At 32.2% G+C, this 21,060-nt stretch overlaps 1 protein-coding gene and 1 long non-coding RNA gene across 4 annotated transcripts in view; one reads left to right on the top strand and one right to left on the bottom strand.

Annotated features, from left to right (window-relative positions):
* The first annotated feature begins 7,279 nt into the window (after nt 1-7,279).
* The window catches only part of LOC106456860, a 190,621-nt gene continuing 176,840 nt past the window's right edge, over nt 7,280-21,060 (top strand). For all 3 annotated transcript variants that reach the window (XM_022382656.1, XM_022382654.1, XM_022382655.1), the window contains exon 1: nt 7,280-7,526. In XM_022382656.1, coding sequence (XP_022238364.1) covers nt 7,429-7,526 — 98 coding nt within the window. In that variant the 5' untranslated portion in view covers nt 7,280-7,428. The remainder of the gene's footprint in view (nt 7,527-21,060) is intronic.
* Nucleotides 18,837-19,343, bottom strand: LOC111085183. The gene is made up of 2 exons (XR_002610022.1): nt 19,196-19,343; nt 18,837-19,046 (listed from the first exon to the last, which is right to left on the bottom strand). It is a non-coding gene; the product is annotated as an uncharacterized LOC111085183 (long non-coding RNA).

The raw sequence follows: 21,060 nt of genomic DNA on the forward strand, positions 1-21,060 counted from the left end.
TTTCATAACATATTTCATATACGTTCACGTTACTACAGCAGCGGTGAACTCTGGGTAAAACAGATTATTTACCAGCAGTTTCCAATTTTTTCTTATTGCGTGATGACAAGCACAGCTCTCGCTTTCTCTATTCATATAATTGTATGTGTGTGTGTGTAACGTTACGTTATCACGTTGCAACAATTTACATTCACTTTTATCACGTTTCCTTGCACTTTTACTCACGTAGTGCTACTAATACAAACATGAGACATGTTGCACATTTTAGCGCGTTGTTAACATCTTGAGTGATACGAGTAAAGTATCTGAAACAAAAGATAATATTTTCTCCTTTATGAAATTTCTTTTGCCTATCGATAAAGTTGACCATATAAGTATATTTTGTTATAGCTACGATAAAATATTTGTTTGATGTTAATAGAATAAATGCGAATGCCAAGCAAAGAAGCACTTACAATTTGTTTTGTGTTAAAGACAAAGCTACACAATATGTTGTCTGTGCCATGCCCACCGCGAATCTTAAAACTGATTTTTAGCATTATAAGTCTTGATACCTGCCGCTGAGCCTTTACAGATATTACTAGCTTTTTATCTAAATGTATATATTTTTAATTGTTAATTTTGGAGCTTATATTAAAGAAATTGAGCACTTAAGCCCCAGATTACTGACTTATTTTACATGAAATAAAGACAAAAATATTCAATGCCATAATTTTTAGAAATTAGGGGTAGTGCGAAAATGGAAGAAAACCTAATATCAAGAAATTAAATACATCATCCTGAACCATCAGAACTACCATATAATATATTGGGATATTCTCTATATGTATTTATGTACAATTTTGCCCCTCTTTACATTAGTTCCCGCACTCTTTGTCTATTTTTTTGAGGACAGAACTTGCAACGAAAAAGTTTTCTTCTAATGTCAGTCTCTGAATTTGTAGTCAGTGTTCCATTTTGTTGCGCTTGGTCGCCATCTAAACAAAAAAGGCTTTTTTGTGACTCACTTACTGGTTTAGTTTTCACCTGAAAACTCTAACTATAATTTAACGATGACTACATCTCTGTAGACATGGAATTTTACTAAACTATAAATCTGTAATAATATTGATAAGAATATGTACGTTAAAACATATTTGTATTTCAATTATGTGATAATTAAAGCAAACTAAGTAATTACTAAAAATCGTCTTATAGTAAATATTTATTTTATTTTAAACTAAACAACAACAAAAATATTCCTTTCAGAAAATAACAAGTAGCGAATGTGACGATTTGTTTCTATTTTTGCAAATATATAATGTTTTTCTAAGCACAAAGCTACGCTGTAGGCTGTCTTGCTGCGCCTACAACGGTTATTGAAACTCTGTTTTTAGTGTTATAAACCTTCAGACTTGCCACTGAACCACTGGGGGGCAATAGAAAATGAAAGAAATATGCAGCGGAGTCGACGTTTTATTTGTTGTTTTTCTCTTAAAGGAAATAGCATAAATAGATATCGGAGAAGAACGTAGTTAGTGTTTGTGTGTTAGAATAAAGAACACTGAAGTGTTAAACAAACTTTAACAGAACACTCAAAATATAATATCCAATCAGATACTAGTCGTAAACCAAAATCAGCTGTCTCATGACACCTACATAAATCACTTGCTGTAAAAACTTCAACGAGATAACCAGAAATGCCCAACACTTTATACTTAGGTTATTTGATCTGAACAGGAATGACATTTCTTTACACTTTGCCTTTACCAAAGACTTTTTTGCACTAAAAGGTAGATGTAATGTTTCTTATGGCATCATAACCACGTGAGATATGAGATTGCATTTTCACCCTACAAGCTAACTAAATTATACTTACTTTAAACCATTTGCATTGTTTAGCAATACTACTTTCACGTAAGTTAGCGTATTTTTACAAAAAATCAATAATTGTTTTATAGTTTACAGAAACTTTAATCAACACACACCAACAGAACACTTTAACTACTGTGTGAATGAAATTTCAGCTAACAGCAATGAACATAAACAATGCTTTTTTTAGAGTCACCCACATCGAAAGAAAATAAAGTATAAAACCAGGGCTGTGAGTGTGACAAAGTTAGAAGTAATTCAATATAATCACCAGAGTTTGCTTTTTATTCCGTCTCCATCAAATGTCTACTGAGACATGAATAGTGAAATATTGAACGCACTCTACCTTTCAGTTTTCTTTATGTATCACACCATTATATGCTTTTCGATCTTAATATAACGAGTTTAGTATTGACAGTGAATCTCAGAATCATCAGCCAAACTAAGCTTTCTTTCATTAACAAGTAAGAGTTTTAAACACATTTGGTTTGGTTTCTGTCACAACACTAAACATTTATCTAAATTTTCTAAATCGAATTCAATTTTTAAAAAGTAACTTATGTGACAATTTTTATTAATACCAAAACATACGCAATATGTTTTTCTGAAAGTACAATTTATTCATGGATACGAAGACTTTTCTATATAACATTGTATTAAAAGTAAAAAAAAAAGAGATAGAATTCAAGTAGGAAATGAAATTATTCGTTTTAATCTAGCTTACTTTGACAACGTATAAAATAGCTAACATGGCTGAGATAAATGAAGCATTTCAACTGCCTTAGAACGACGGATTTATCGTGAAAAAGAACTTTTTTTTTCTCTAAAATAACCTCTTGAAACGAGTGATATATTAAAAAATTAACGATAATTACATAGTTGTATTGTTAATTTTACTTGATATAAATATCAAAGTGCTTGATGAGGTAAAAAACGTGGAAAGTCATAGATTATGGGGATGGCAAAACTAAAAGTCATGCTCATACATTAAAATCGATGTTATCTCCTGTATGTGTTTCTACCTCCCAATAGTTATCTTTGGTCTAGTTGTTTGGTTATCCAGAGCTTGTAAAGTCTAGAAATGCTTACATTAATGATATACTATATATTAATATTAAAACAACAACTTGACATTACCTGTTTTTTCGTACGATGTTTAGAATTAAAACGCGTATTTACCGTTAGCTTTCCTTATACAAATAGTAATTGGACTGGATACAGTATTCGAAGTAAAGAGTTTTCATTGTAGAAATAGGTTGTTAGTAGTTGCTAGAAGAAGTACTACAATGTCTATGTATCCTTTACAACAACAGTCTATAGAACAAACGCGATGGTGATAATAAACAATGTCTACAACAGTATATACTAGAAGAAGTACTACAATGTCTATGTAACCTTTACAACAACAGTCTATAGAACAAACGCTATGAAGATAATAAACAATGTCTACAGCAGTAGTTACTAGAAGAAGTACTACAATGTCTATGTAACCTTTACAACAACAGTCTGTAGAACAAACGCTATGAAGATAATAAACAATGTCTACAACAGTAGTTGCTAGAAGAAGTACTACAATGTCCATGTAACCTTTACAACAACAGTCTGTAGAACAAACGCTATGAAGATAATAAACAATGTCTACAACAGTAGTTGCTAGAAGAAGTACTACAATGTCTATGTAACCTTTACAACAACAGTCTGTAGAACATACGTAAGGTGATATTAAACAACTAGCATATAGCCCGTCAAAAATAACGGGCAAGTACCATCACCCCACCCAATAGTATATCCTAACGTCACATTTCGTAGCTAACTGAAATAACATAAATTTTGCGAAATCAAGCTTGACCAACAAAGAGGTAAAAAAGTACAGTCGGAGCAGTGAGCCAACCAAAATTAAGATTATTCACGAAATTAATTTCGTGCCGTATTCATAGAATAAATATCGGTAAAAATCAGTCAGATTAACAACTTCTAATATATAGAAAAGCCAGTGCGTAACACTATACGATCCAACAATAGCTTTTATGTCATGTTGCTTAACAACAAAAGTATAACCTAATATTCTTGTTAGTCTATGTACTGAAAGTATAGAATGAAATGTATAGGCAACAAAACTGGAAAAATATTTGTTGATTTCTTAATTTAAAGTCTCAGTTGATTAAAGGGATTTGTTTTTTATTAAAAACGTTGGTGATATAACATAAAAAGCTTAATTCAGAATCGATTTAAATTTAAAATTGAATCAAAATTTTTGCACTTGGCTCTAGGCTAGGTGATCCCACACTACGTTTTTACTTTAGGCTTATTATATTAACACTCACTACACTTATAAGGTTTTAGTGCATCCCCCTCACGGCCCCCTTGCACACGCCACTAAAATCGTAATGGGCAGACAGTAATCGAACTATTCTATCTGGATAAATGTATTTTGGTCTTTATGACTCCTCCTATTTCGAGAAATCAAGCGTGTCGTGACGAGACACACGCTGGCTTTTATATAGGTTAGATGTTTACAATAATAGTTACTAGTACAAGTCTTTTGATTTATTATTTAATTTCTGCAGTGCACATTGGCGTACAAAATTTATTTTAACTCTAGAAATGAACGATATCGCCCCCCAGTGGCACAGCGGTATGTCTGTGGACTTGCAACGCTAAAAACCGGGTTTCGATACCCGTGGTGGTTAGAGCACAGCTTGTGTAGCTTTGTGCTTAATTATAAAACAAACAAACTAAATGATATTAAAACACCAAAATGCGTTATTTTTCTTGAATTGGACACTCAACGTTTCGCTTTACAGTTTCTTACGAAGCGTTCCACTAAAAATCGAACCATAACTGACAGTACAAAGCTAATTCATAAAATTCAATACAAATACTAATTCATTTAAATACTAAAACCTTCTTTATCATTACAACCTGCGTACTTGAGAAAGATCGCACCAGTGACCGAAATGACGTACCTATTCTAAAAATAACTTGCCTTAATGTAAAAGCTTTAACTTGTAATAAAAGAATAATGAATCAGTAAGTAAACTCAAAACGACTGCCTGTAGAACAACTATCGTGATAATAATGAAGAATATTCATAACACTGTTGTGTAGAACAACTATCAAAACAGAGATTTATCAAACTAAATGTTGAACATTTAAGCCGGATTATCTTAATCTTCTCTGTTGTCTTATTTGTATTGTTTGTAACAATAATAATTTATGGGTATTTGTTTGAACTGAGGTATTTCATTGCATGTTATTTACATTAACATTTACTAAAGTGTCTCTTTAGTGTGCAAAATTAAACCAGAAATTTGTAGAATCTATTAGATGAAATTTATATTCTTTAATAGTGTAAACCAAAACTGGAGCACAGTAGACCTCCAATAAGCATCATTTGTTAATCAGAGCAAACCATATGTCTTTTGTTGAGAGCACAAAACATTATTAACGACACTTGATTTCTGTCAAGGGTTCTATAACGCTACGATAAAACTAGGCCACAGCGCTCGAAACTCAAAGTGTATAAGTTTTAATTTTATTATTTCCTCGAGATTGTCACCAATCACATTATCAGATTCAGGATGGTGGCTACTGGTCAAGGTAGCTTTATCATACCTGCTTAGTTTTTGCATATTGAAGTTTTGTTGTTCTTGATAATACAGTATTTTCGGTTTGAAAGACTAAAAGTACTCGGTTTTATCAAACATGAAACTAACTTTTAAAAATATAAAATAAACTACATCTTATCACTAACTATAAAAGAACGCTTTCACGCTCCTTTTTCGGTAATGCTTAACAATATACATCGTCACTTAGTAACAAAACAATCACATGATTGTTCTTAAGCCAACTATGGTGTTTATGTTGAATGCTCAATATTCATGTTGATTTTTTAGAAATGTTTCTTTTTTCATTCATTGTTTTTGACAAGTTCGGTGATATAACAGTAAAATAGTTTAATTCAGAAGTTTTATGACATTGAGTTGAAGTCGAAAGCAAAATAAAATTTACCAAGTAGTGTTTCAGCTAAGCCTTACATTACGTTTATATATTAAATTAGACAACAAATAGGCATACATTTAATAACGTTATAGAGTCAGTGTTTAAAAAGTATAAAGTGGTGAATAAATGTTGATTAATAAATATTATTTTGGTATTTTAACACATATATTATTCACTTGTCCTTAAAATATAAAGAAAAATAAATGTTTATTACTACCAAATATCTTTTATCCTTTGCACAGTCGAAAGAGTTGAAAACACAGTGAAAAGGCTCACAAGTGCTATTTAAGTCTCTTTCAGAGTGCACACGTACTTTTGTTCACAATAACATTTAATTTTTCTGCGTAGTTTTTACTAAAAATGTGATGATTACAAAATTACTTCAAGATTGATGAAATAAGTGAAAAAGTTGGTGCATTTTGGAAGTACAGACAAATTGGTTTTAGTTAAATTCTTTAATTTCCGTTAATCATTTAACAATGGTTTCCCGTCATTTTTGACGAGCTTTTACATATCAATCAGTAGGTGTTATGCACCAAACGAGAAAATTAAAGAGTAGTAAACTAAAAATGTCACAAGATTACGTATGCTTTCATGGCTAAAAGTATTGTGTATACACATGTACAGTAGAGTAGTCCATTGTTATGCTTTTTCGGTACACAAATATATTTAATCTTTCATAAACATAGAAAAACCTTAACTTAACCATTATTAAACATAAACCAAGATGAAATATTTAGAACATATCAGCCTTCTCATTATCAAGCCCCCCAGTGGCACAGCGGGATGTCTGCGGACTTACAACGCTAGAATTCGGGTTTCGATACCCGTGGTGGGCAGAGCACAGAGAGCCCATTTTGTAGCTTTATGCTTAATTACAAACAAACTTCTTATCAAACGTTAATTCCATTTAAAGTCTTTATTCTACATGAAGTATGATAAACAAATACCTGTGTCCGTAGTTTTGATAACTTTCCAAATGTATTTCGAAATGTAGATAAATTCTAGAAACCTAGCATTGAAAAAAACTACTGATTAAAATCTAGTTTCATTGTATCAGCACAATAATCAATATTAGATTAAAGAAAAGTTATCATGCGGCGCAGCCACCTGCTATCTTTGAAAACTGTTAGCTGCAGTCTTGAAATTTTTTACTCTATTATCTTTGCACTAGAATTGAGGACTTAATATATAGACTGTAAAATCGATGTGCGTGATTGTTCTATTATAGTGAAAACTTTGACTCTATTGCCTCAACAGTTTCTATTTAAGAAAGTCACTAAGAATGTCACTCGACTCGAACAGAACCCGTTTGAGGGTCGTGCGTGGCCCCAACAGAAAAACAAAATTGTCACGTGAAGGCTCTCCGCTAGAGTGCAGCACCTTTGGGTTGTGTTTATGTGTACTTGGCGATGAATGAAAGTGCGAAGTTGAACCGAGCCAGTGCAGTGCATACGTCCCAGGTGGACACATAAACATACAAATGTACTGAAGAACAGTAAGTCGTTCTATTAAGGTTAACTATTGTCTATTCAGCCATGTAAGGGCTATTTATGTCGCACCTAGTTCCAACTTATGGTTATCAACATGCCAGTCAGCGGAACAACAGAAAAAGGCACAGGAGCTGGCGATTCCCGTATACTGGAAAAAAGTAATATTCCTCAACCACGAAGGTAATAACGATTAATATTTCATAGTACATAATTTGCATATTTTAATAATAAAATCAGGTACTGTAGTTTCATTTGACTTAAATAACAATATAAAGATACACTTAATTCACACTCATCAAGTTCTGTGTAAATAACGTTTTTATATTATTTAAAAATAGCGTAAGAACACGAGTTTTGTATTTATTTACATTTATAATGGTAGTGATGAATTACATTTTTTTATATGTAATGCGTTGCCAATATAAAAATGACAGTTAAATCACAACTTAAAACACAGGAAACCGAAATTTATCTAAATGACAGCACGATCTGCTCAAACGATCTCTCTTTTATGATTCAATAATTTTAAGTAGTATTAATATCTCTTTTCAAAAAGTAGTTAAAATTGAGAATATATTTTAAAGCCGTTTTGAGCTTTAATGTTTTGGTGTAAATATGTATAGTTAAATTTGTCGTTTTATTAAAACAATTTCACGTTATTTAGCAGCAAAAAAATCTGTTAGATCTGTCGAAAGAGCTTGTGTGGTTTAAAGCTCGTATTTACTATTCACAAGAACTATCCATACCATTCTTTTCATCAACCTTGAAGTGGAATAAATAGAAAAATAAAATATAAATTACAGAACAAATGTTGATGTGTAAATATTGTGAGTATTATATGTATATGTATATATATATCCCTCGGGATCATCTTTGTTTGAATGTCTTCTCTTTCATGTATAATGTTAACCAACTGAAACGTCAAACTTCAAGTTTTACATTTTCCATGCAACTAAATATCTCAGAATAATTTTATACTTCCGACATAATGAAGCACAACCTTCTTCTTAGTGCAACTTTATAAGTACAAATGCCCTAATTTTAAAGCAATTTATCCATGCATCTGTAATATTAAACAACGAAGCGTATTTCCTGCCATTAATACCAGAGCAAAGTCTACCCAGATAGCCTTGGTGTCTAATACCTGGTAACAGTATACGCTATCATATTACTCGTTTCGATAAAAAAAATACCTGATAACAGGAATTTTATGATAAACTTGCCAATTATTACAAGACAAGATTTCCTGTTCTAGATTTGCTATTATCTTCAAACATGTTGTTTACGTCCAATTATTATTACAGCCATTTTTTGTGATAAACTTTATAAAATCGATGCTTGATTTTTTTTTCTCTGTCAATGTTTTATTTAAATTGATTTTTTAAAATCTAAATTATTTTAGTCTGTGAAGTAAAACTAACTAGATGACATTTATGTCTACTTTTTGTAAATAGTTTACTATTAGAACTGCACATTGTAATATTAGGATGTGATATAATTTATTCAAAGTACTAGTTACATCACTACTCGTTGTATTATGTTTCTTCTCAGCAATTACTACTCATTGTACTACTCAACAGAGATACAATATTACACGACTACGTACTACGTTGTACTATTTGTTACTAAAGGCCCCAGTTATAATAGTGTTCTGTGCTACATGTCTCTGTACATAGAAGTTGACTTTATAATGACATTATATAAAGGTAGAGTGCATTGCTAACATTTAATGTTTAGTTTTACTGAAGTATTGTATTGTGGTGTTTCTCAAGACCTAACTACTAAAGCAGTATAGTGCTTTTCTCGCCACAGCAATTAATTATCATTTTAGAGATTATTCATAAAAGCTACTTATTAAATATTGTATCGTGTTGCGTGTTATAAGTCATGTTAATCAAATTTATCTTCTATTGTAAAATTAATTTCAGGTGTGAGAACCATATCTTAATATTTCGTATGTTAACTGAAATGTTATACAAGACCACGTATTGGATAATATTAGATAACTTAATTTATATTTAATCGTAATAGTATTACTTATATATCTTTTCGTGTCTATAGAAGAAAACTATTTCTGCATTAAAACTGGTAATCATAAACGAACTGTTTATTATTTTTCAGTTATTATTACCTTGATTATTTAAGAGAAATTATCGCTGACGAACTATATATTTAACTGCTTAACTTGAAGCGAGATATTCCGTTTGCAGGACCTATAAAGACGGTTGGTTTTAAGTGGACAGTTTTTACAGCTTAATTCAGCGTGTAACTTCATACCTCACATAAAAACCAGGAACGGCTAATAAATGTGTTTGATATGATGGATCTGGCTTTTTTAACTATTACTGAATGCGGTAGTTATTCTTAATTATCACGAGGTTATGTAATTCACGTACATTAGCGCTCTTGACAAGAGTGGTTGTCATGGTTAAGCATGGAAGAGAAACAAAGATATTACTGTTTGTATTACTTGTACCCGATTACTACATTTGTAAACATGAAGTGCATGAAGTGGGCCTAAGGTTGAGCTAACGCTTTAATGAACAGATTTAAAGCGTTAATAACACTTCAAAATTATTTCTAGTTATTTCTCAGTATTTTTGTTGATTGTTAATATTCCATAATTATACAATCTTAAAATATTTCAACACTCGAAGTTTGGAAAATAATACTGTTATTATTTTAAAAACTCAGTATTTCAGAATATAATCCTTAACGTTATAAATATCATATTTCGTCGTCTATATTATCAGTTCAGTTCCAGTCCTCTCCTGTTTGAGTCGCCTGAAGGTTATCGTTACATTAGTTGACAGGTTAAACTTAACGATGTTAGACTATATTACTAACGAAAGTTCATCTCCAGTTCTCTCCAGTTTGAGTAATCAGAGTAAACGTTTGTTGAATTAAACACTGGTTTATCTCAAAAATATTGCTTATTAAAGTCAAAATATCACTTCCAACCTTTGACCTCTCTGGTTTTTGCTTCAGAGAGTAACAAGGCTACACGTAATTCTTCGTTACTACCTCTATTTTCAGCTTTTTACTAACGGGATATTTCGTACTTAAATAACTTGCTGTTATAAAAAAGGTATAAAAAAGAGAATAGTGATAATATTACTGTTTCACACTCGAAGTGCTGTCGCAGCGCACATAATTATACAGAGTTATTTGAAAAGCCTTGTATTAGTTGAGAGCAATATACTTGTTTTTCTTATCTCTTGCGACTTAAACTACTGCGGAATAATTTTCTATGCTGTCCTGACTTTCATGCATGTAAAACAAGTTTACAAAACACTTCGTTCACACACACAGCCTGTTGGCTTGTTGATTCAAGGAAACAAAGAGACGCTCTGTGTTGCCGTATTGCTCGAATATCGTCATCCCTGCTGCGTTGTGGTCTAGATATTAGAGGTTATTTGTTCTTCCACTTTATCCGTGTATTCAGAAAATATACTTGAAGAAACTGTAACATTAGTAGCAACACCTCTCGGAAGATGTTGTACGTCCGAATCCCTTAGAGAAACTGTAACATTAGTAGCAACACCTCTCGGAAGATGTTGTACGTCCGAATCCCTTAGGAGAAACTGTAAAATTAGTAGCAACACCTCTCGGAAGATGTTGTACGTCCAAATCCCATAGAAGAAACTGTAACATTAGTAGCAACACCTCTCGGAAGATGTTGTACGTCCGAATCCCTTAGAAGAAACTGTAACATTAGTAGCAACACCTCTCGGAAGATGTTGTACGTCCGAATCCCTTAGGAGAAACTGTAGCATTAGTAGCAATACCTCTCGGAAGATGTACGTCCGAATCCTTTATTGTTAAATAGTTCTAACATTAGATAAAAAGTTAGCTGTAGGATAAGAAGGAAAGAGAAAAATTGATGGGCCTCCTTCATATTGTACGTAAGAAATCATTCTTAATATTAAACGATTTGTATTAGTGTTCTAGGGTAAATCGAAATGGTATTGATGGCTAGATCGCGTAAGATGTAAAAAATGTGCAACACTTAAAATTAAACAACAAAGTAAAAATAATTTCTTTTAAAAGTTACTGTTTACAGCACATTTATACATAACTTGTTTATATATATATATATATATTCCAACATAATTTTCAGTTTGTTTTTTTGCTGATAAACACAAAGCTACGCAAGTATCGAAACCTGGTATTTAGGGTTGTAAGCCCCAAGACTTGCCGCTGAGCCATTGTTTTCCAGTTTCGTATTTCCTTTTATCACTGAAAATTTTTTGCGACTTGCAAGAACAACGATATACTTCAATTATAATTTTCCAAAAAGTTCAAATGAAAAATAAATTCATAGCTTTAGATATTTAACGTTTCTAAATTTGTCTTCCTTGTGACAAACAGTTCAGAAAATATTTGGCTATATCGGATCCGCAGAGTTTCCTGGAGAAAAAGAAAAACAAAGTTTATATGAAATTCTTCCCTGCAACCGCATTTGACGAAGGTACTGGAACTAATTTTTCCAAAACTAACAGAATGGAAAACAGAGCGTACGTGTTTAGGACTTCCCTGTTAGCATCTGCAGTAAAATTAACTCACTAAAAATTACTGTAGTAAAACGAAGGAGTTAATTTTCAAATTATATTAAACAGCGTAAAGATGAATGTGTAATGCATTCTGAAAGTTGTAGGTCATATTGTCCCGAATATTTATCAGTAAAGCTTCTAAAAACAGGAAATCCTCTTCAATGTGATATCCATCGACGCAGTGAAGATTACAGTGGATGTCCTTGAAACCTGTCAAAGAGAACTAGACCTCGCTTGGTAAATCACAGCACGTCCAGACTTGAAGTCAACCTCTTTTCTTGCAGGTGTTCGACGATCTTCATTTTTCACCTGTAACCCACGTTGCACCATTTATTACTTTCTTTGTATGTAGGCATAGTACCAGCAAGTCATCATTCACTCACTTTCGCGTTCCACGCGTTTTATATCCTTGAACAGAAACCTCGATATTCAGCCGTGCTGCATGGTAACTTGATCACATAGCAATACTGATCTAAATCCCCCTTTTCATTTCGGTGCACAGATGAGCCTTTGTGGTGCCCTATGACGATTTAACATAAGATATGTTCAAAAAGCATTTCAACTAAATCAAAACGAATAATTTTCTCAAGTTTATCTAAGTGCTTTTAATATACTAAAATATACATCACAGTAGTAGTGTTGATATAAAAAGAAATATTCATTTATGGTATACTTTATTTGATACAGCTGTATCATACAAGAGAATGCACAAAATGTATGTATGTATCAATATATTCAGTTTCTTATAATTTTACAGGTACGTGTACGGGTAATTCTCAGAAATGTAAAAGTAATTAATACGTGTTCATACTCTGGTTCTGAAACACATTTGCTTTCACAGCCTTACCTCTAAATCAACTACTTTGAAAGTTTTATTACCGCTTTATTTTCAAACATATACGAATTAAAACACCAAACACTGACTAGCACAAGGGGAAACGAAAACATTCCTTTTAATGGCAAGCGTTTTACCACCCCACTAATGTGTTTTACTTGACACGAATAATCAGGAAAATACGTGTCGCTTGAATAATCTTTCGGCCCACTCATACCGGATTATCAGTAGTCATAAAGTGATATATGTATGCAAATACATTCTGTTTGACGTGGTGCCAATAGGGATATATGTAAAATTGTATGAAATTTAACGGCATTACATAAAAGTCTTTTTCACGTTCTCAATATCTTACACATACATATCTACGACTGTCTGTTTGTATGATGGCGTTTGTGAACGTTCCGGTTGTTGCAGACTTCTTGTAAAGTCATAACTTTATAAATTAAGTTCGTAATCCTTATTTTAGAAAAGTGCACTGCAGGGTTTTAACATATATACTTAGAAACTGTAAGCTTTTTATAACAGGTAGTTAAACATTTACGCAAAATTTTAACACTGCACATAACATGACATTTTGGCAGAATGAAAACGTATGCATAGCCTGAATTTACTCGTCATATTTTTTTGTATGTTCAGATTATAAAATAATGAGAGTTTGATAATCAGATTGTGGCTCACGCGTTTTCTACTTTCTATAGATAAAATATAACAGTTATTCTTAATAAAGATAACTGAAGAAGGCATATTTCATTTTTAGTTTGACTTACTATATTAACCAAGTTCTACGTACAGGCGTAGGTATAACCTAAACACACAACTTTAAATCATTGGAAAATCAGATAAAAGATCAATTACAAGTAATTGTATAGAACGAAGCATGGTGAATTTAATAAAATTAGTACTTACAAGACACAGTAAACAATTGAAAGCTATGAAGAATTTAAAAGCAAATTATGAATATTTAATATTTGTTTATTAAACTAAAGCAGCAATGCAACTGATCAAAGTATAAGCTCGAATGAAAAGAATGAATAAGGATTTTTTTAACTGGGGGGGTCTATATTTTTTTTACATTTTTCAAATGTAGCTCCTTACAGAAAAAGTAAAAAAGAGATAATAAAAGTAATTCGTGTAAGATAATTTCTTTTCTTAGAAACGAAAGATAATAAAAATTTCACTAATAATTTATCATTCCTTTAACCAGAAACTCTGAAATTCACCATATTTTTAATAAATGACCAAAAGGCCTAGTAGTCGAAGGATAATATGTTAAAACTAATTAGCCTTAGATCTAAACAAGTATTTCCCTCTCAACATCGTAGTCCTATTTGATGCTAATATTGATGAGCCGCTTTCCTTGTTTTATCCATTGTTTCATGATTGCCTTTCCAGAAGGTAAAGATGAGCTAACTTATATACATAGATTATATTTCGTTTTTGCTTGCGAAGTTAACCATCACCTGGAAACACTAGCTGGCACATCCTTGATTCTAGTTCTAATCACGTACATATAACACTTCTGCAAAACTGGCTAAACTCATACAGAGGTAAACAAACTATTTCTGAAGAAGATGCAGTAGAAGATCACTGACTAGACTAACATGTATCCCGGACTTTGACCCTGCGACTATGAACTGAGCAGCTGTTGGCCATTTAAGAATCCAGCCCTTCATTTCATAATAAACTTTCACCAGACTTGTTTTGGTACTTATGGATGATTCTCACGTTTTCTTAGGTTATGGTTGTTTAACAACAACGTCGTAAGGTGTGGTTGGCATATCTGTAATTACTGGGTCTCTACAGTAGCACACAGGGCAGTTAAAGCTTATAGTTCTTCCTAATCTATGTTTGTTGAATGGGCCTTTACTCATGTTATGTAGAAGTTCTGACTGCGTCTTGGAAACCTGTTTCAGACAATTGCGGTGCACACCAAAATGAGAACATCAACTCAAAGTTAAAAAATAATAAGGCATCTCGTTAGAAAGCAAGGTAAAGATGGAATATATCTCATTTTTACGACTACGATTTTTACTTATTATGTCAAACGAATTTGATATATTCTTGCATTCATGAGAAATGTAGGTTGAAGATATGTAACGAGAAATAATTAGGTTTTTATACCGCTCAGATGACCCCCTAAGATATGTATGAAGCTCCTTTAAAAACGGTGTTCATTGTCGTCTAGCAATGATCAAAATGTTTATGAAAGTGTTTGCATTCTTCAAAATTATAACACTGAAGTTACATTTATTAAATACATTTATGTGAACGTTTATTTCATCTTAAAAATAAGTTGCAATTCATTAGTGGAGAGAACAATGTTGTTTTTGTATCTTTCAGGTAACTTACATTTGTCTTAGCACTTAATTAGGAAAAAGAAGATTAAATAGTAGTATCATTAAGGAGAAAACAACGGACACTTAATGCATCAAAATGTCTTGGATTCATTAGAAAACTGAATAAAAACCGTAATTACAGAAGTTTATTTATACTTTATAAGAACTATTTATAAATTATTTTATATTGTTGTCTTGCTGAAGATGTGAGCTGCCACGCCACAGGAACGTTTTTAGATCGTACTTATTTGATTCACAGAAAATCCTGACTACTTGATAGTGAAATGACGCCAAAGGTTGAGGCTGGAGGGATGTAAATTCTTTTCCGATAATAAATATTCATATTGCGAGAGTGTTATATGATGCAGACATACCATTCTTAAGAAAATAGTCTTCAAAGTTCTCCATGCAAGAGGAAAAATACGTACAATGGTATGTTTATAACAGCAACAGACTCAGAAACTACATCCCAAGCATGTCCGTAACAATGCTTAAAGTGAAGGTTGTGGTCGTAAAAGAGAGCCTTCCACTGAAAACCCCATTGCGACGACGTTGGACATTTCTCCTAGAACATGTAATGTGATGTCAATCAAGCATTTGAAGTTGACAAAAATTTCATCACCCAAATGTTTGCAAGCTCCCAGCTACACATCTACATCAGCCTGTTTTCATGAAAAACATAGCCGAAGAAACTAGAATCACAACAGTCTTATTGGATCACATATCTATCTCCTCCATGCATCTTCAGCTGAAGTTTGACGTGTCTTTTGTCTGCTTAAAAAGCAGCCGTAGTAGTCGATTCAAGTATAGAGGAAATTCTGAAAAAGGTTTTTCAAGATATGTCTTTTAAGATTGCCCTCGCCGTTCTACGCAGTAGCTGGTGGCAATTTAAATTGTGGCGTCAGGCGAGAGTACGAAATCATGACCATAAAGGTGAGTATGATTGATAATGGTTGATGTTGGAACGTAGTTGCTATAAAGTACGATTATCCTTCTGTGTATTCAAAATTATGTATATTATAAGTCTCTTTTGATTATCAATGTAGCTGAATGACAAAGATATCACTTAAAACACAACTTTCTTTTATGTTATTTTTTAGTTGTGTGTTCAGTCATGGCCTAACGTTTTAGTTGAGTGTAGCAAACAGGTTGCGTTCGCAAGAAAGAACAAAACTGTTAGAAATATCTCGAGAAAGCTGGAAATAACGTTCAGAAAGCACTACTTAGAAAGGAAACATCTTTCCAGAATACTTTACATTGTTAGCCCTTATAGATGTACATGTATCCAATTTATATATCAAGTAATTGAAGCTGCACTTAGACACGATAAGTTTGATATTTGTTACTCCCGGTAAAGTATACATTTGAAACCTGGTTTAAAAAGTTAATGCATATTCAGAATGCAATATGTATTCAATATATGTTTATAATAGAGTATACTTTGTATTTTATAGAAAAGTATGGTCAAAATCGTTAACGATGGCAGAGGTGTGGGTCATTATTGATAAAACTTCATAATTCTATTTAGTTGCCAAAACAGGCGTGATATTAATGAGTTTATGAGGTGAAAGTCTACAATGTTGTGTTTTGTGTTTAGGACTTTATCGGTAAATCGACGTCGATTACGAAAGTAGGTTAACTTGAGTTTCCACGTCATATCACATTAGTGTATTCGGAGGGTCTTTGTAATACACACACACACACATATATATATATATGTGTGTGTGTATAAATGTACACAATTTTTTTTTCTAACTAATTTCAAATTTCATCGATAGGCTAGTCCTCTATCTATTCACCATTTATAAGTCAGATACATGAGATAAGAATGTTCCTTGTTACTTACCAACTAATATCGTATATTCTCTAGCTTTTAATTACGCTTAGGGATCTTAGAAGTTCTCAGGCTTCTGTTGTTTTTCTGTTGTTATTTTTTTTTTCATTTCATATATTTTTTCTTTGTTTGTCTATGTCTTACTCTCTTTTTTTTTCTTTTAGCTTCACCATGTTCATTTAGGTTAAGTTCCATGTATTTTGACAGGGCGTGGTCAAATAACGTTCCTGAACTATGAATCCGAGTTTTCAAGGTTCACGTACTGTTGCCATAAAAACATGTACTTTGGAGCCTTGGTTGCGTTATAAGAGTGGTTGTCAAAGTTAGCGGTTTGTGCTGTTGACTAGCTGCCTTTCGTCTAGATGGCTTAATGCAAATGGTCATTGTGTAGCTTTGTTCGAAAATCTGAAACAAATTTATTTGTTGGTTCTTTACTTTTGTTTCCAAGAATTGGTTTCAAACAGCAGTCTTGATTTTGAAGACATCTGTCTTGTAGCCAACAGTATATAATTCTCAGGTAATATCCTAATTGCCTTGAACATTCTCCTTCTGTATTAAACCACAGTCTATTGAATTATGTTTGCAATAACTTACATGTTCTGTTACTTGAACAAACATAGGTGGCGTTGATGATGCGTGTTTTATTTAGCTATCATGTGATTATAATGCTTTTTTTTTACCTTATATACAATTACTATAGCTTCGATAATTAAAATATAACCGATAAAGTATGATTATTATAAAACCTATGACAAAACGGTAATTTGAGGTCATTCTACTAGATCTTTCTAAGGTAGAATTATGACATACGAACCGATGACTATTAGTATTGATTTCATCTCTTCCCCTGATTCCGGGAAAATTATTAGGCTGAAAGTCATTAGTTTCACTGAATTAGCATATAGACAGTTTAATTAAAATCAACATGTTTTCAGTCTGCTTACAAACTCTCACATGCAACCTTCAATTTTTGTATGGGTAAGGCTTTGAAGTTCATACGTGGTAATCATCCACAGCTTTTACTTGTACTCCATCTTTTACTTGTTACTGTCAGTCATTGCCACAAGCAACAATATGGAACTAAGTAACAAATACATAAAGCATTTGATAGATATTATAACGAAGTCTTTTAAAAATAGTCTCACATTTTCTGCAAAGTGTGCTAATGAATAATTTGTAAAACTGGCAAAGTTGACGTATTTCTAAAAGCAAATAAAGACTTGGTTCACTCAGTTTTGTGCTTTAAAGAAATAGAAACTTAAAGTGCATTAGGAAATTCAAAACTTTAGAATAGATTTAACTAATTTGTAAGTTGTGTGTCTTTTAATTTAAACTACTGCATGGAAAACACAAAAACTTGGTTGTTTGTTTCGTGCCCCGGCTCATCTAAAAATCTGTACAACATGATGTGAGCATTTAGTCCGTCCACAAAAGTACAAAAATCTCAACACTTTCTCTTTCCACCCACTCAGAGAAATTGGAGACAGCAGCTATTTATAAAGTGACATCATAAAGTGTCATGGCCGCGTTTACCATGTAAGGATAGACTTATGCAATTTCTTAAATCACAGTTCTCCTGCGAATAACATAAAACGTTGTGATTATTATTATCAGGTGTTTTTGAAATTAATGCGTTTTTATAATTTCTTATCTAAGGTATCGACAGTAAAAAATATAATCTCTACCCAATCCTGAATATAATCTTATAACATTCGTGATTTTTAAAGAGATATTTTGGCTAATGACTAATGGCTAATGTATATGTATATTAGATAACACTAAGTTAACACATCAGCTGTAGTAAAAATGATAACATTGTATCTACACATATATCATTTCCTAATCATATAATAACTAAACAGAACATTTTCTTCATAAATGTTTATAATATATATATATATATAAACTATATAAAAGGAAAACATTCACTAAATGTTAGGATTTTTTACTCCTACAGTTTACATTTTTGCATGAATTTCTGAAGATAAACCACAGTATAGACAACGAAAATAGGTATTTCAAATCATAGCGAGTCCTCTAGATGAGTCAGCGTTAAGTTTCCGGACTTATGTGGCTAAATTCTGGGGGTCGATTCCAGGCGGTGGACAGAGCACAGATAGCTCATTGTGTAGCTTAGTGCTGGAATAACAAAAACAAAACCATTGTTAAATTGGGGTTAGGGTAAATGACCACACACAGTTTGTATTCATAATTCTAAAATATAAATAGCATATCTCCTTTTGATTCTCAACAAGAACTACAAAGATAAGAAACATTGTATTCAATACCTTGTTTTTTCAAGAACATTTGGAAACAAATTTTTGCTCTCGCATACATACATTCCAGTTTCCAAATGGTCACATGAATGCATAATGAGCACTTAAATACAAGTCCCCTGGTGGGACAACGGTAAGTTTACAGACTTACAACACTAAAGACCGGGATTCGATTCCCCGTGTTAGACACAGCAGAGAGCTCAATGTGGCTTTGCTCTAAAAGAAACATAAAGAAAAATATCAAACGAAACCCGAAGACGTATTCGTTGCTTTCTGTTTTATATAAGTACAAAGATAGGCCAGCAAGATCAAATAATAATATGGACTACTTTTAAGTTTATCCTAGATTTGATATCACTTTTGATGTACCGCATGTGTTAGTTATGTATGTAGTGTGTTATTGAGAAATAGATTTTTGTGTCGTCATTCACAAGAGTTATACATACTACATCAGATTTATTTATTATTTTTGAGCGTGGGAATACCTAATAAGCAGTGGCCTAGATCTGATGTCTGGGAATGTGTATATATATTCGTCAGCTGCCACCATATGTTGGAGGATACACTGATCTAGGTTGTAGGTTGGCTTCTACAATGTTACAGGGTTACAAGACATGAAATGTCTAATTATGCAACTAAGATATGATAAAGTGAATACATATTTTTTTCAAGTGAAATGTTTTTGAGTTCTAGCACGTGTTTGAAATAAAAAGTTACATAAAAATCACTGTTGCTTATTGACTGCCGTTAAGATTTACATTGCTGAATGATATTCGGTTGGTAAGTATTCGGAAATTAGATTGTTTGTAGAGTAAAACCATATTGAACTTCTTGAAAAGGAGGATATAATAGAATATGTTGAAGTATGTAACGATTAGGTGTAATAAGCAGTTTTCTTAGTGTGTGTGTGTTTATTTGTAATCCAATAATACCTGAAAATGTCCATGCGAAAGTAAGATATGAAAACATTTTTTTATTTTATGCAGCTAAGGAAACCTTGGTATTGTAAAATAATAATAATAATAATGAAGAAAATAAATGTTCCTTATTTTTTAACGTCAAAAGAACGAATACACATTTTTTCAGCTGACCTTTGCATTTAACCGAACAGATGTGTATGTGTATGTTTTTCAGTCGACAATTCCATTTGTAAAAGACTAGTTGACCAATACTAAATCAATTGGGCTATCACCTCTAACAGACTGGTTGACCAACACTAAACCAGATGACCTGTTACTTCTAATATATCAAATACAATTTGATGTTTACGTCAGATGAGGACTATAAGAAATACAATTTGTGGTTATTTTTAGTTACTCATAATTTTCTACGCCCACCATACCTACTTAAACAGCTATACATTTATATCGTTTCATAGCTTTTGCTATTTTCCGTACGTTTTGGTATAGATTTGCTTATGTAAGATAGTGTGTGTGGCAGTTTTTAAGAAAATTAATGAAAATTTCTGAAGAAAAGTTTGTTATTCATTGCAAGGTATTTCAGTCAATCAAAAAATGAAGATAAGCAAACTTTTAGTTCCTAAGAAATGTTTCTTAGTTTCTCTCAAGCTCTATTCCTGCATGAGGAGATTAATTAAGCAGATAAAAAGCTTAATTTCGTTTTAGTAGCTTTCTGAATTCCAAGTTTTTAAGCATTGATATATGACGTAATATATATAGTTTAAGCATCATATAAATGCGAAACTTACGAAGTTAGTGAAATTTTTGGTAACGACGAATTTTGAATATAACGTGAAATTTACAAAACTTTTTAAAACAACGCTCGCTTAACCGGTTAACTCTAGTAGAAAATATTATATTATATTTGTACGCGTAATTTTCTAAATGTTTGTTTGTAATTATGCACAAAGCTACACA

Source organism: Limulus polyphemus, unplaced genomic scaffold (genome assembly GCF_000517525.1).
Source record: "Limulus polyphemus unplaced genomic scaffold, Limulus_polyphemus-2.1.2 Scaffold266, whole genome shotgun sequence".
NCBI classification, from domain to species: Eukaryota; Metazoa; Arthropoda; class Merostomata; order Xiphosura; family Limulidae; genus Limulus; species Limulus polyphemus.